The following is a 15,395-nucleotide window of genomic DNA, read 5'->3' as shown; positions in this document are numbered from 1 at the left end:
TGGTAGATAAATCCACAGTAACTGAATTTAAACATGCCTGGGATAAACATATATCCATCCTAAGATAAAATACAGAAAATAGTATAAGGGCAGACTAGATGGACCATGAGGTCTTTTTCTGCCGTCAGACTTCTATGTTTCTATTGTTTCTGAATAAGTTTTTCTTAAAGCCCTAACCAGTGGATAAAATAATGTGCTGAAGCCGACCAGATAGGCAAAATCCATTATTTTCCTCTCCAAAAACTAAGGTGCATCTTATACTCCAAAAATACAGCATTCATCTCCCTGCCGTGGCTGCTGGTGCTCTTAATAAAGGAATCTTTGAGTTCACTTCAGAGGAGTTGTCATGTTTGGGGAGTTGGGTCAGAACACCCTCATGTGTGGCTCAGTGCCCGACAGGCTGCGGCCTGGTATAGGACCAAGGACTGGCTGGTGATTGGGGACCACCCTGAGTTAGAGGAAGAAAGACTATCGACAGATCATCCTGTGCCTTATTTGTTCGGTGGGTCCCTTTCATCTTTCTGCCCTTGTTTTCGAAGGTATTTGATGCAATCATGAACTTCAAGAAGGAAGAAACAGCCAAACTGATCGAGAAGCTGGACATTAAGCTGGACAGTGAGGACAAAGGAAAGGAGGGCAAGCCTCTGCTGAAGGTGAGGCAAAACGGGTGATTTTGTGTGTGTATGTTTGTTGGGGGGAGAGGTAGGAAAGGAAGTTGTGAAAGGAAGGAAGCAAACGTTTTTTAGAGTCTGAAATAAAACCCACAGGGACCTAATGAGATTTAGAATATTATTTTTTAGAACAGAATAAAGCTGGAAGGGATCTTGGAGGTCATCTAGTCCAGGGTTCTCCAACTTTAGCAACTTTTAAGACAGCAAAGCTCCAGCAGGAGAACCTGAACAGAAAAAAAGGGGGTTTTTTTGGGCGGGTGTGTGTGTTGCCAGCCTTTGTTCCCCCTCCTCTTTTAGAAAAAAATTTCCTCCACATTCGCTGCAGCTCACCCCCTGACTGAAGAAAAAAGACATGTCTTAACGAACAGCTTCAACCAAAGAAAGACAAACACTATGCAGTGGTACCTCGACATACGAGTTTAATTCGTTCCATACCCGAGCTCGTAAGTCGATCAACTCGCATCTCGAACGAATGCCTTTAGACTTTGTTTTTCACGCCGAGATAACTGGAAGCAAGGAGATTCTTGTGCCACCTAGTGGACGCTCGGCTCGTATCCCGAATTTGAGCTCGGGTGTCGAACAGAAATTTTGCTCACATCGCAGCTCGTAAGTTGGAATGCTTGCATGTGGAGCAGCTCGTATCTAGAGGTACTACTGTACAATCCTGGGTTGCATAAACAGAGCATTTAGACTTATATACTGCTTCACAGTGCTTTACAGCCCTCTCTAAGCAGTTTATGGAGAGTAAGCCCCTCATGATCTGGGTCCTCATTTTACCCATCGTAGAAGGATGGAAGGCTGAGTCAACCTTGACAGGTAGTGTCGTTCATACATACCAAACATGAACTTAGAGCACAGGGTGGCTTGGTGTGCTGTGGTCTGTGGGGTCATGAGTAGTCGGACACAACTAATAGTAAGACCACACCTAGAACACGGCACCCAGTTTTGGTCAAGAAGATGTTGAGACTCCAGAAAGTGTGCAGAAGAGAAGAGCAACCAGGATGATTGGGGGACTGGAGGTTAAAATGTGAAGAACGGTTGCAGGAACTGGGCTTGGCTAGTCTAGTGAAGAGATGGACCAGGGGAGACATGAGAGCAGCCTTCCAATATTTGAGGGGCTGCAACAAAGAGGAAGGGATCAAAGGCCAGACCAGGAACAATTAGATCCCACAGAGTTGGCCTTCTCCGGGTCCCGTCGACTAAACAATGTCGTTTGGCGGGTCCCAGGGGAAGAGCCTTCTCTGTGGCGGCCCCGACCCTCTGGAACCAGCTCCCCCCTGAGATTAGAACTGCCCCCACCCTCTTCGCCTTTCGTAAACTCCTTAAAACCCACCTCTGCCATCAGGCATGGGGGAACTGAGATAACTTCCCCAGGCCTATACTGTTTATGGTATGTTGTGTGCATGTTTTTTAAATTATGGGTTTTTAGTTTTAATTATTAGATTTGTATTATATATTGTTTTGTATTACTGTTGTGAGCCGCCCCGAGTCTACGGAGAGGGGCGGCATACAAATTTAATAAATAAATAAAACAATGGATGGAAACTGACCAAGGAGAAATTCAATCTAGAAATAAAGAGAAGTTTTCTGACAATGGTAATAATCAACCGATGGAAGAGACGTTGTCTTCGGAAGTTGTGGGAGCTTCATCACTAAGGGCTGTCGAGAAGAGACTGGGTTGCCCTCTGTCAGAAGTGGCTTAGGGTCTCCTGCTTGGGCAGGGGAGGCGGATTGGACTAGATGACCTCCAAGGTCCCTTCCAACTCTGTTATTCTGTTGAAGGTTAGCAATTGAACAAAACAAAAGAAAGAGGCTGTCTGGATTTAGTTTGAGGATCCCTTTGCGGGGAGGGGCTTGAACCTAGACCTTTTCCCCTCCCACAACGTTTGATTCTATGGTTTCTCCATGTAGGCTGTGATGAGACGCTGGCTCCCTGCAGGAGAAGCTTTGCTGCAAATGATCACCATCCATCTGCCTTCTCCGGTCACCGCTCAGAAATACCGCTGTGAGCTGCTCTATGAAGGGCCCCCTGATGATGAAGCTGCCATGGGTAGGTAGTCCTTCTCCCCCCCTCCCCAATTCTTCTCCTTCCCCAAGAGAAGTTCTCCACAAAAGCATGAACATGTCTTCTCTTCCTTGGCTGCATAGCTAGAGGTATAACAAGCAAGAAGAGGGAGATTATGATCCCGCTATATAGAGTGCTGGTGAGACCACATTTGGAATACTGTGTCCAGTTCTGGAGACCTCACCTACAAAAAGATATGGACAAAATTGAACGGGTCCAAAGACGGGCTACAAGAATGGTGGAAGGTCTTAAGCATAAAACGTATCAGGAAAGACTTCATGGACTCAATCTGTATAGTCTAGAGGACAGAAGGGAAAGGGGGGACATGATCAAAACATTTAAATATATTAAAGGGTTAAATAAGGTCCAGGAGGGAAGTGTTTTTAATAGGAAAGTGAACACAAGAACAAGAGGACACAATCTGAAGTTAGTTGGAAAGATCAAAAGCAACGTGAGAAAATATTATTTTACTGAAAGAGTAGTAGATGCTTGGAACAAACTTCCAGCAGACGTGGTAGGTAAATCCACAGTAACTGAATTTAAACATGCCTGGGAGAAACATAAATCCATCCTAAGATAAAATACAGGAAATAGTATAAGGGCAGACTAGATGGACCAGGAGGTCTTTTTCTGCCGTCAGACTTCTATGTTTCTATGTTTCCCCCCCTCCCATTCTCTAGGCATTAAGAATTGTGACCCCAAAGGACCCCTGATGATGTACATCTCCAAGATGGTGCCCACCTCTGACAAGGGCCGTTTCTACGCCTTCGGCCGGGTGTTCTCAGGAGTTGTGTCCACTGGCCTCAAGTGCAGAATCATGGGACCAAACTACACTCCAGGAAAGAAAGAGGATCTCTACCTGAAGCCAATCCAGAGGTCAGCCTTGCAGCGGGGAAAGGGGGTAGAGTGCTGGCAGATGGGGTGGGGAGTAAGTGGCCCTTTTCTCCTTTCCTTGCTTCTTTGCGAAATCGGCATAGTTGGGAATTAGTAATTTTGCCTTGTATTAAGGGAGTAGGATAGAAGCTAGGAGACAGTGAGTTCTAGTCCCATTTTAGGAATAAAAGCCAGCTGAGCGACTTTGGGGCAGTCAGCAGGAGACAATGAGTTCTAGCCCTGCCTTTGACATGAAAGCTGAATAGGTGACTGGGCCAATCACCAGGAGACAGTGAGTTCTAGTTCTGCCTTAGGCATGAAGATCAGCTGGGTGACTTTGGGCCAATCACCAGGAGGCAGTGAGTTCTAATCCCGCCTTTGACACAAAAACTGGATGGGTGACTTTGGACCAATCACCAGGAGGCAGTGAGTTCTAGTTCTGCCTTAGGCATGAAAATGGGCTGGGTGACTGGGCCAATCACCAGGAGACAGTGAGTTCTAGTCCCGCCTTTGACACAAACGCTGGATGGGTCACCTTGGGCCAATCACCAGGAGAGACAGTGAGTTCTAGTCCCGCCTTAGGCATGAAAATGGGCTGGGTGACTGGGCCAATCACCCGGAGACAGTGAGTTCTAGTCCCGCCTTTGACACAAACCCTGCATGGGTGACTTTGGGCCAAACACCAGGAGAGACAGTGAATTCTAGTCCCACCTTTGACAGAAAAGCTGGATGGGTGACTTTGAGCCAATCACTCTTGGCTCATCCCACCACACAGCGTTGTGGGAAATGGAGAAGGAAACATGGTAAAAATGGAATTGGTTAGTATTTAGAAGTTGGAGGAGACTGCTATTCCAGGAAACCCAACTTCTGGCCTCTTCTGCCATTCCATGGGGTCCTCTTTTCCCCCATCACCTGGGCTGCGGCTCACCCTCTCTCTCCTGCCCTTATCTTCCCCCCCCCCCAGAACCATCCTCATGATGGGCCGCTACGTGGAGCCCATTGAAGATGTGCCTTGCGGTAACATCGTCGGCCTGGTTGGCGTCGACCAGTTCCTGGTCAAGACGGGCACCATCACGACCTTTGAACACGCCCACAACATGCGCGTCATGAAGTTCAGCGTCAGCCCCGTCGTGCGCGTGGCTGTGGAGGCCAAGAACCCGGCCGACCTGCCCAAGCTGGTGGAGGGGTTGAAGAGGCTGGCCAAGTCTGACCCCATGGTGCAGGTGAGATGGGGATGGATCCCACCTGGAGATGGTTAGCAGCATCGTGGGCATCTTTGAACCAAGCAAGTTTGTTCGATCAGTCCTCAATTTAACAATCATAGAATATAGAATAGAACAGGACAGAAGAAGAGAGAATAGAACAGTGATGGCAAACCTTTTTTTGCTCGGGGTGCGCGCGCATATGCCACAGCCATAATGTAATTCCCTGTGCATGGATGCACAATCCTCCCTGCAATGCACGCAGGGCTCACTGAAGCCTCTGGAGCATGTGGATGGTCAAAAACAAACTCCAGTTGCTTTTCGGCCTTTGGGAGTATGGGAGGAGGTCATTTTCACCTTCCCCAGACTTCAGGAAAGCTTCCGGAGCTTGCGGATGGCAAAAAACGGACCCAGTGGCGCAACCGGAAGTTCAGAAACAAGCTTCCTGTTGGGCCATTTTTCACCCTCCTCAGAAAGCTTGTTTGTTTGGGGCCATTTTTCGCCATCCACAGGCTACTGAAGCCTGGGGAAGATGAAATCAACCTCCCTCCTGACCTCCAGAAGTTCTGAAAATCGACTGGCCAGGGCGCACATGCGCACTGGAGCTGGCATAGGGCAATACTTTGTGTGCCTGAGATACCCACCTCTGTCGTCAGGCATGGGGGAATTGAGATTTCACTTCCCCCTAGGCTTATAGAATTTATACATGGTATGCTTGTATGTATGAGTGGTTCTTTAAATTGGTTTTTTTAAGATTATTTTTAATATTAGATTTGTTTTCATTGTTGTTAGCCGCCCCTAGTCTTCGGAGAGGGGCGGCATACAAATCTAATAAATAAATAAATACGGCTCTGCGTGCCACCTGTGGCATGTGTGCCGTAGGTTTGCCATTAAAGGAATAGAATATATTATGGAACAGACAGGGAATAAGTAACAATAAGTAACAATAGAAGAGAAAAGAATAAGAGAGAAAAGAATATAGTATGGAATGGAATAACTGTATTGTTGCTTTAAATATAAAGTAATTGACAAGATTAAAATGAAGTTTTGTTGCCTACGGTTCTCAGAGTCACCCCCTCCAATATACGCTACATAAACATGACCAAATAAATAAATATGAAAGTATGCATATATACACACGTATTCTATGACCCAGAGAAACAACACAGTCTAGTTTGGATGTATACATGTGCCGGGCGAGAAAAAAGTGAATTTTGCGAGTTTACCAGATGGACGGCATAGGGAACAAAGCTGTCCCAGAATCTGATAGTCCTGTTAAAACCACCTCTCAGAGGGAAGCAACAGAGAAAGACCATAAAGTGGGTGTGTGGGGTCCTTCACCTCCACTGTCCTCACCACTCTAGGTGTTTTCTGTCTGAGCCGCTGCTGCCACCAAACCAAACGGACGCAGTTAGTTAAAATGCTCTCAGTTGTGTCTGTAAAAAGTAGCCAGGACAGGAGGAGAAAGAGGCTCTCCTTATCCAGTGCAGGAAGAGCAGACGCTGATTTGCACGCTTCACTAAGAGTGATGTGTGGAGAGACCAAGTCGGATGGTTGTCTGCACTCCCAGATACTTAATACTGCCTTCTTGACACTGAGTAGAGTCTGATTAGGCCCCGGCTCTTTTGAAAGTCTACAAGGCAAGAAGGAACTGAAGATTTGTCTAGTCAAGTGACCGGGAAGGGAGGGGACTTGTGTTAGGAAGGGTATTGATGCATCTCAATTTACGACCTCCTTTTTCTGATCCTTAGTGTATCATTGAGGAATCTGGAGAGCACATCATAGCTGGAGCTGGAGAACTGCATTTGGAGATCTGCCTGAAGGATCTGGAGGAGGATCATGCCTGCATTCCCATCAAGGTAACTTTGCCTCTGGTTTCTTTTCTCTTCCTTCTTTCCTTTCCTTTCCTTTCTGTTGCTTTGTTTCTTTTCCCCTTCTTTCCCTCCCTCCCTTTTTCTTTTTTCTTCCTCTTTCTTTCTTTCTCTCTCTCCCTCCCTCTCTTTCTTTCCTTCCTTCCTTCTTTCTTTTTTCTTTTTCTTTCCTTCCTCCTTTCCTTTCTGTTGCTTTGTTTCTTTTTCCCTTCTTTCCCTCCCTCCCTTCCTTTTTCTTTTTTCTTCCCTTCTCTTCCTTCCTTCCTCATTCCTTTCTTTCTTTCTTTCTTCCTTTCTTTCCTTCCTTCTTTCTTTTTTTCTTTCCTTCCTCCTTTTCTTTCCTTTCTTTTCCTTTTTCTTTCTTTTTGTCTGTCTCTCTGTCTTTTTTCTTCCTTTCTTTCCTCCCTTCCGACCCTACTCCCACTCAAGCAGGAGAGATTACACCATTTCTGACAGGTGGCTGTCCAGTCTCTTCTAGAAAGCTTCCAGTGATGAAGCTCCCACAACTCCTGAAAGCAACTTCTGTTACATCGGTTGGTTGTTCTCATGATAAGAAAATCCCTCTTTTATTTCTAGGTTGAATCTCTCCTTTGGTCAGTTTCCATCCATTATTCCTTGTCTGGCCTTTATGTGCTTTGGGAAATAGCTTGACCCCTTCCTCTCTATGGCAGACCCTCAAGTATTGGAAGGCTGCTATCATGTCTCCCTTGGTCCTTCTCTTTGCTAGAGTAGCCATGCCCAGTTCCTGTAACCATTCATCATATGTTTAGCTTCTGATCATCGTAGTTGCTCTCCTCTGCAGTTTCTCTAGAGTTTCAATGTCTTTTTTGTACTGTGGTGACCAAAACTACTCTAGGCGTGGTTTTACTAAGGCTTTGTAGAGTGTTATTAGTAACTCCCTTGATCTTGGTCACTGCTCTATCAGCTCCTGCCACCTGTTGGTATGGCCTTGGTCCCAACGGAGAGCATTGTGTTGTGTCTGCACATGCCCTCCCCTTTCCCAAACAATGTAGCAACTATGGAGCAGCCAAAGATGGCCTCAACCAGCTTCTGCTCATGGTTGACACCTGTTGGACATGAGAGAGATAGAAACAGCTAGGTTGCTGGGTGTTGTGAATGAGATAATCTTTTCAAAACATCTGTTCTCTACTTATTGGTAAAAGTTTTAACTTTCCCAAACTTGGAAATTGGATCACACCCCGTCTACCTTAAACTTCCTTAACAAAACCCACGAATGTGCTGAGCTGACGAAAATGACCCTTGAATTACAGGACAAAGAGGAATTAGTTCTACAAAGTGTGGAATAAATGGTACATTCGGCTGGAAAAAAGACAACATACAATTCTATCATGATCCTCATAACTTCCACCCAAACAATTATCCCACGAACCTATAAAATAACATCAGGAACCATTGAAAAAAGGATGAACACATTCAAAATGACAAAAATCTAAACTCTAACCCAAGTTCAGAAACTCAAAATTTTCATCTACCCTGATAGTAAATATCTTAAAAGTTGTAGAGTGATCCGGTCAACAGATAAGTTGACGCCATCTACAATACTTGATAAATTTATAGATACGAACTTACCTCTTATTTTCTTCTTTCAATTTTTATTTCTCTGCTTTTTTTCACCCTCTTTTTTTCTTTCTTTCCCCCTCTTTCTCTTTAGCTTTCTTTCCTTTTATATACACTGTTCAAAAAAATAAAGGGGACACTCAAATAACACATCCTAGATCTGAATGAATGAAATATTCGCATTGAATACTTTGTTCTGTACAAAGTTGAATGTGCTGACAACATCTGAGATTGATTGTCAATCAGTGTTGCTTCCTAAGTCGACAGTTTGATTTCACAGAAGTTTGATTTACTTGGAGTTATATTGTGTTGTTTCAGTGTTTATTTTTTTGAGAAGTATATATGTGTGTATTTTGACTTATAATTATATTCAAAATTTATATACATTTGTATCGATATCTGCACAGTCCTCCCCACTTATCTTCAATAAAAATTATATTTTCATTTAAAAAAAAAATCTGGTCTCTCATTTGATTGGTTTTGATTGTTCTTGGCAGAAATCCGATCCAGTTGTCTCTTACCGGGAGACGGTGAGCGAGGAGTCGGGGACGTTGTGCCTTTCCAAATCGCCCAACAAACACAACCGCCTGTACATGAAGGCCCGCCCCTTCCCGGATGGCCTGGCCGAAGACATCGACAAGGGGGACGTCGCAGCCCGCCAGGAGTTGAAGCAGCGGGCCAGATACCTAGCCGAGAAATACGAGTGGGACGTGGCCGAAGCCCGTAAGATCTGGTGCTTTGGCCCAGACGGCACCGGTCCCAACATCCTGACCGATATCACCAAGGGGGTGCAGTACCTCAATGAGATCAAGGACAGCGTGGTGGCCGGCTTCCAGTGGGCCACAAAGGAGGTGAGTCTGACCCTTGTGGCTGAGCCGTAATTTTTTTTTTTCAGAATAAATTTTTTTAATATTTTTCTTCCACATCATATAATACAAAAAATCATATACTTTCTCTTTTGTTATAATAAAATAGTTTTTGACTAGTACATCTTGTATAATCAAATTATACATTCTTAAATCCCATCTATTTAATTTCGGTTATCATCACACACCCCTTATAAATTGAGTGCCAGACCTGCCTCAGCTCGAACCTCTTAAGTAAAAATTAGAAAAGTGCAGGAGAAAGAAAGAAGGGAAAAAGAAAAAAGGGAAGAGAAAAGAAAAGAAAAACTATACATATGTACATCAAAGATATGTCAACCTCTCTGTTGACTATCCTATCACACAGCCTTTATGGTCTTGTAACATTTCTACTGTTTACTAAAGTTTTAATTTGCACTTGGTTTATCTAATGAAGAGCCGGGGTGTTACAGCAGGTAGAGTGCTGTACTGCAGGCCACTGAAGCTATCTGTAGGTCAGCAGTTCAAATCTCATCACCGGCTCAAGGTTGACTCAGCCTTCCATCCTTCCGGGGTGGGTAAAATGAGGACCCGGATTGTGGGGGCAATAGGCTGGCTCTGTTTTTAAAAAGTGCTACTGCTAACATGTTGTAAGCCGCCCTGAGTCTAAGGAGAAAGGCGCCATAAAAATCAAATAAATAAAAATCAAATAAATAAATAAATAATTAATGTGAATTTCAAATTCTAAAACTAAAAGTTTATCCCATTGTAATAATCGGTCAAGTTACCTATCTTCGGTTTCAACATCGTAAATTAAAATATCTATCCTACTGTTCTATTGTAAAATTTAGCAATATTAGGTCATTATTTTTGGTGGATTTGTAAAATGCGCATTTCATATGCCTCCTAAGTTGCCCACCAAAGTGGCACCCATCAGATCCATTGTGCAATTGAGCCCACTTTTGAACTGCTAGGTGGGCTGTGGAGCGAAGGACGGGAGCTCGCCCCTTCACATAAGCACTACTTGGGTCTCGAACGTGGGCTACTGATTGTTGGCCCCAGTGTCCTAACTACGTGAGCCACTGAGCTCCCATATTCTTCGCTGCAAATGTGTCAGAGCTTTGTTGTCTGGATGGTGAATCTCGACGCCCCTCTTCTCTTTTCAGGGAGCCCTCTGCGAGGAGAACCTGCGAGGAGTCCGCTTTGACGTGCACGACGTCACCCTGCACGCCGACGCCATCCATCGCGGGGGCGGCCAAATCATCCCTACCGCGCGGCGGTGCCTCTACGCCTGCATGCTGACGGCTCAGCCCCGCCTCATGGAACCAATCTACCTGGTGGAGATCCAGGTAGGTGTGGAGGGAGGAGGAGGCAGATGGATGAGTTAGAAACTGCCCAGAAGGTTGCTTTCTCTCCCCCCCCCCCAATCTCACTGGAGACCCCCTTGTTTTCTCCCAGTGTCCTGAACAAGTCGTGGGTGGCATTTACGGTGTGCTGAACAGGAAACGAGGCCACGTCTTCGAAGAGTCCCAGGTGGCTGGAACCCCCATGTTTGTGGTCAAGGCCTACCTGCCTGTCAATGAATCTTTTGGTAAGTAAGGGATCTTTTCCCCTGGGCTCAGAACGTCAACCGTCCCAACTTGGGTCAGTTAGAAAAGAAAGACTCCTGGCCTGGAATTAGCGCAAAGTATATACAGTGATATCTCGATTAGCGCGGGGGTTACGTTCCAAGACCTCCCGCGCTAATCGATTTCCGCGTTATAGTGGTGCGGAAGTAAAAAACACCATCTACGCATGCGCGCCATTTTTTTCATGGCCGCACATGCGCAGATGGTGGAGTTTGCGTGTGGGCGGCGGGGAAGACCAAGGGAAGGTTCCTTCAGCCGCCCAACAGCTGATCTGCTCCGCAGCGCGGAAGCAGCGAGGAGCCGAAGATGGGGTAAAGGCAAAGGGGAAACCCCATCTTCGGCTCCTCGCTGCTGCCGCGCTGCGGAGCGGATCAGGTGTTGGGCGGCTGAAGGAACCTTCCCTTGGTCTTCCCGCCGCCCAGGCAAAGGGGAAACCCCACGATCGCTTGCCGTATTGCAGCTTGGCGCCTTGCTTCGCCTCCTTCGCTGCAATACGGCAAGTGGCAAGCGATCTTGGGGTTTCCCCTTTGCCTGGGCGGCGCTGGGGCCATGCGGAGCCGCTCATCTAGGGGGGCGTGGACCAGCAAGGTGCCCTCCGCTCTCTCTCTTTCTCTCCCTGTTATCGGTGTGGTATAAGAGAGAGAAAGAAAGAGAAAGGAGGGCGACTTGCCAGTCCACGCCCCCCTGGATGAGCGGCCCCGCATGGCCCCAGCGCCGGACTCCGCCGTTGCCTCCGCCCTTGTTCGGCTCTGCAGCTGAGAGGCCACGTCCACCCCCTCCTCGGTGTCCCCGGCACCCAGCGTCCCCACACCGCCTCCACCTCCCGGTAATGCGCCCGACCTCTGCCTCTCTCTTTCTCTCTCATATACCACGCCGGCAACAGGGAGAGAAAGAGGGAGAGAACTAGCGCGGACTTATTTTTTAATTAATATTTTTTGAAAAACCGCGTTGCAGCGTTTCGCGCTAATCGAGACCGTGCTAATCGAGGGATCACTGTATACTAAAGCAAAGGGTTGTTTGTTTGCTGCTTATTCCAAAGTGGACTCAGAGCGGCTAACAAATGCGATAAATACAATAATATTAAAATACAATCAAATACATAATAAAATCAGTAATAACGATAAATAATAACTTTAAAAGAACCATACACACACAGCAGTCAATTCCAGGCCTGCCAGAAAAGCCATCTCCTAACGGCTTTCCGGAAGATTGGTAGGGAGGAGATTCCATGGGGTCGGAGCCACCACAGAGAAGGCTCTATCCTAAGGTCCCGCCAACCAACATTGTTTGGCGGATGGGACCTGGACAAGGCTAACTGTCAAAGCTCCGCCCATGGAATTCCCTATTGGGATTCCCCACCTCCTTTCTAGCCTCCAGATTGGCTGAAAACGCCGCCGCCGATCGCAAAAATAGCACTTCACTCAGCGGCGGCGGCCGGCTGTAACCTTCTGAAACAGTCGGGTGCTTCTCGGCAGCCTCCCGAACTTCCGGGTTCGGCATTTGGGAGAACGCCGAGCAGCCCCCCGGCTGTTTTAGAAGGTGACAGCCAAGCGGCGGCGCTTCTCTGTGGCCTCTGGAACCCGAACCGGAAAAGTTCGGGTTCGGGAGAACGCCAAGAAACCCCCTGGCTGTTTTAAAAGGTGACAGCCAGGCGGCAGCGGCCAGCGGAGCACCATTTTGTGATCTGCGGTGGGTTCATAAGCCGAAAAAAGTTCATAAGAAGAGGCAAAAATTTTCTGAACCCCGGGTTCGTATCACGAGGGGTTCGTATCATGAGGGGTTCGTATCATGAGGTACCACTGTACCTGGTAAGCAGGTTTCCCCCCCCTATTTTCCTCCCTCAAAACTAAGGTACATCTTATATTCCAGTGCATGTTATAGTCCGAAAAGTATGGTATGTGACTGGTTTTCACCCCTGACTGTTACAGCATTCGCACGGTCCATGTAATCAAAATTTGGGCAATTTGGCCACCGGCATGTATTTGTGACAGTTGCTGGGTCCCGCAGTCACTTAATAATTGCTTTATTTGGCGATCAAAAGTTTGAACTCAACAGTAGTTGACTTGAGTTGGAAATGCCAAATATGGCCCTCCTCCTAGGGTGGGGGCAGAAAACCCTCCACTTTTCTTTTTTTTTTAAAATACAGTATAATCTTTATTACAAATAAATGGGGGAAGGGAATACAAAAAACAAAGGGTCTATTTAGTCATTGGTATAAATTCGTGCAGTTTTAAAGTATGCAATTCTAAAATAGTATACATATTTACATCAAGAAGAAAAGGGGAAATAAAAAGTAAGAGCATGGAAAAGGAAAAAAGAGAGGTAGAAAGAGAAAGAGAGGAGAGAAAAGCAAAAGGCAAGAAAAGAAGAAGAGAAAGAAATAAAACAGCTAAGTAAAAGAAGAGAGAGCATATAGAGAGAAGATGGAGAATAGGACCAGCAAACAGCTGGTGTATCGTATCCTTACGACGTAAAGTTCTAACATTTTGAATTCTTTTCCTGCATTCACCTCCACACCTTGTGCCTTTTTTTCCTGCCTTTTAGGTTTCACGGCCGACTTGAGATCCAACACCGGAGGCCAGGCTTTCCCGCAGTGTGTCTTCGACCACTGGCAGATCCTCCCCGGGGATCCCTTCGACAGCACCACCCGCCCTTGCCAAGTGGTCAGCGAGACCCGCAAACGGAAAGGGCTGAAAGAAGGCATCCCTGCCCTGGATAACTTCCTGGATAAATTGTAAAACCGTTTCGAATGAAATAATAACCGCACCAGATCTTTAAAAACAAACCAAGCAAAACGAAAGAAAGAATAAATTTTAAAAATGGCTGTTGTGGGACTCAGAATGAACTTTTAAACTAGTTTAAAAACAAACAAAAAACATGGTGGTTAGATGTGCTTGTGGCTGAAAATGGCGGCTGTTTCCTTTCTTCCCCCCCCCCCCCCCCCGTCCTTTCTTTCCCTCTTTCCACTCACTGGTCTCTTTTTCAGCCTTGATGAAGGGGTTTCTTTTCACACAACACGCCAGAAAAAACCTACTCAGCCCGTTGTTTAACTTTGAGAAAATAACGCTTCCATTTTAACGCACCCGAAACACCGCTCATCTCCATATCTTATTTGACCTCGCGGAGGCAAGTGGGGAGGGGGAAATTGCCCTGTTTTTTCCCCTTTCTTGGGGAAATTTTGGAAAGGAGGAAGAAGAGAAGGGGGGGTTGGGGGGGCGTGAGACGTGGGAAATCTGTTTTGCTCTCTTGAAAGGTTGGACGAGGCGCGGAAGGAAGATCAATAAAAGTCATTTATCTCTGGGGATTTGAGAGGAGGAGGCGGCTGCAATGGCTTTCTTAGCCAGACAGCCTCTTCACTTGTAGGTTATCGTTGTGCAAATCAATGTATTTAGAACCACTGGAATAATAAATATAAGAATGTCTGATCGGGCTTCCTGTTTATGTTAAAACGTCTCGAAGAGCTTGGGTTAGGTGGAACGAAGTTGTTGCGGGGGCGGGATAATACATAGTCTTTGATTTACAACTTGTCACTTAGCATCCATTAGAAGTTACAATCGACCTCGCCAAAGGTTACTTAGGTCCAGTAGTGGGTTGCACCCTGTATGGGCCACACTATAGTGTGGTAGCAGAAAGGGAGATGCGTAGGCATCTCCACGCCCCCTAAGGGTGTCCACGTGAGATTCCGCTTCTGCGCATGTACTGGAAGCGAAATCTCAAGTGAGGACATTGGCACGCATGTAATTTTGCCAATATTCAGCATTTTTACTGTAGAAATTACCAAAAATCAGCCAAATCTCGCACATGACAGCATCTTTGCATGAGATTTTGTTCCAGTGCATGACACTTTAAAAAAGGAGCCATTGACATTTGTGTGAAGAGCCGTGTGGTTAGAATACAGCATTGCAGGCGGACACTGCCCACCGTCAGGAGTTCGATCCTAATCGGCTGAAGGTTGACTCAGCCTTCCATCCTTCCGAGGTTGGTAAAATGAGGATCCAGATTGTTGGGGGCAAATTGGCTGACTCTAAACCACTCAGAGAGGGGCTGTAAAACGCTGAAACAGTATATAAAGCACTATTTCTAGCTATCTATCTACTCTCTATCTACAATATTTTATCACACTCTATTCCGGGGGTCTCCAACCTTGGCAACTTTTAAGACTTGACTTCAACTCCCAGAATTCCTCAGCCAGCTAAGTGTCATATTGGCACAAGCTGGTAAACCCGACTGAAGGTTCCCATTGTTTTTACTTAATTCAAAGTTTCCCCTCAACTCCAAATCATCACGTGGTCCATTCTTCCTGCTTGCCTGGTGTCATCATTCCTCCCTCTGGCCAGGTGTGAGAATGTCCTTGGTTCCCAAGAGAAAGTACCTGTATTTTATTTTGGCTAAAAAAACACCAGCTATCTCTAAATTTCCCCTCCACCTGACCTCACAGCTTTAGTGATAAAACAAGCATCAAAGCGGCTTCGGTCTGGTCACCTTCAGGTTTGACATACCAGTATTGTAGGCTGACTGCCCACTGCCGGGAGTTTAGAAACAGAAACATAGAAGACTGACGGCAGAAAAAGACCTCATGGTCCATCTAGTCTGCCCTTATACTATTTCCTGTTTATTATCTTACAATGGATATATGTTTATCCCAGGCATGTTTGAATTCAGTTT

At 46.1% G+C, this 15,395-nt stretch overlaps 1 protein-coding gene across 1 annotated transcript in view; it reads left to right on the top strand.

The window, feature by feature from the left end:
• The window catches only part of EEF2 (eukaryotic translation elongation factor 2), a 29,066-nt gene extending 14,911 nt beyond the window's left edge, over nt 1–14,155 (top strand). The window contains exons 7-15 of the mRNA XM_070743997.1: nt 540–653; nt 2,583–2,721; nt 3,417–3,612; nt 4,574–4,832; nt 6,563–6,670; nt 8,758–9,111; nt 10,269–10,451; nt 10,561–10,693; nt 13,275–14,155. Coding sequence (XP_070600098.1) covers nt 540–653; nt 2,583–2,721; nt 3,417–3,612; nt 4,574–4,832; nt 6,563–6,670; nt 8,758–9,111; nt 10,269–10,451; nt 10,561–10,693; nt 13,275–13,468 — 1,680 coding nt within the window. The 3' untranslated portion in view covers nt 13,469–14,155. The remainder of the gene's footprint in view (nt 1–539; nt 654–2,582; nt 2,722–3,416; nt 3,613–4,573; nt 4,833–6,562; nt 6,671–8,757; nt 9,112–10,268; nt 10,452–10,560; nt 10,694–13,274) is intronic.
• The last annotated feature ends 1,240 nt before the right edge of the window (nt 14,156–15,395 follow it).

This window comes from Erythrolamprus reginae, chromosome 1 (genome assembly GCF_031021105.1).
Source record: "Erythrolamprus reginae isolate rEryReg1 chromosome 1, rEryReg1.hap1, whole genome shotgun sequence".
Classification (NCBI taxonomy): Eukaryota; Metazoa; Chordata; class Lepidosauria; order Squamata; family Dipsadidae; genus Erythrolamprus; species Erythrolamprus reginae.
The sequence above is the reverse complement of the archived record's forward strand: the minus strand, read 5'-3'. Positions and strand labels throughout refer to the sequence as shown.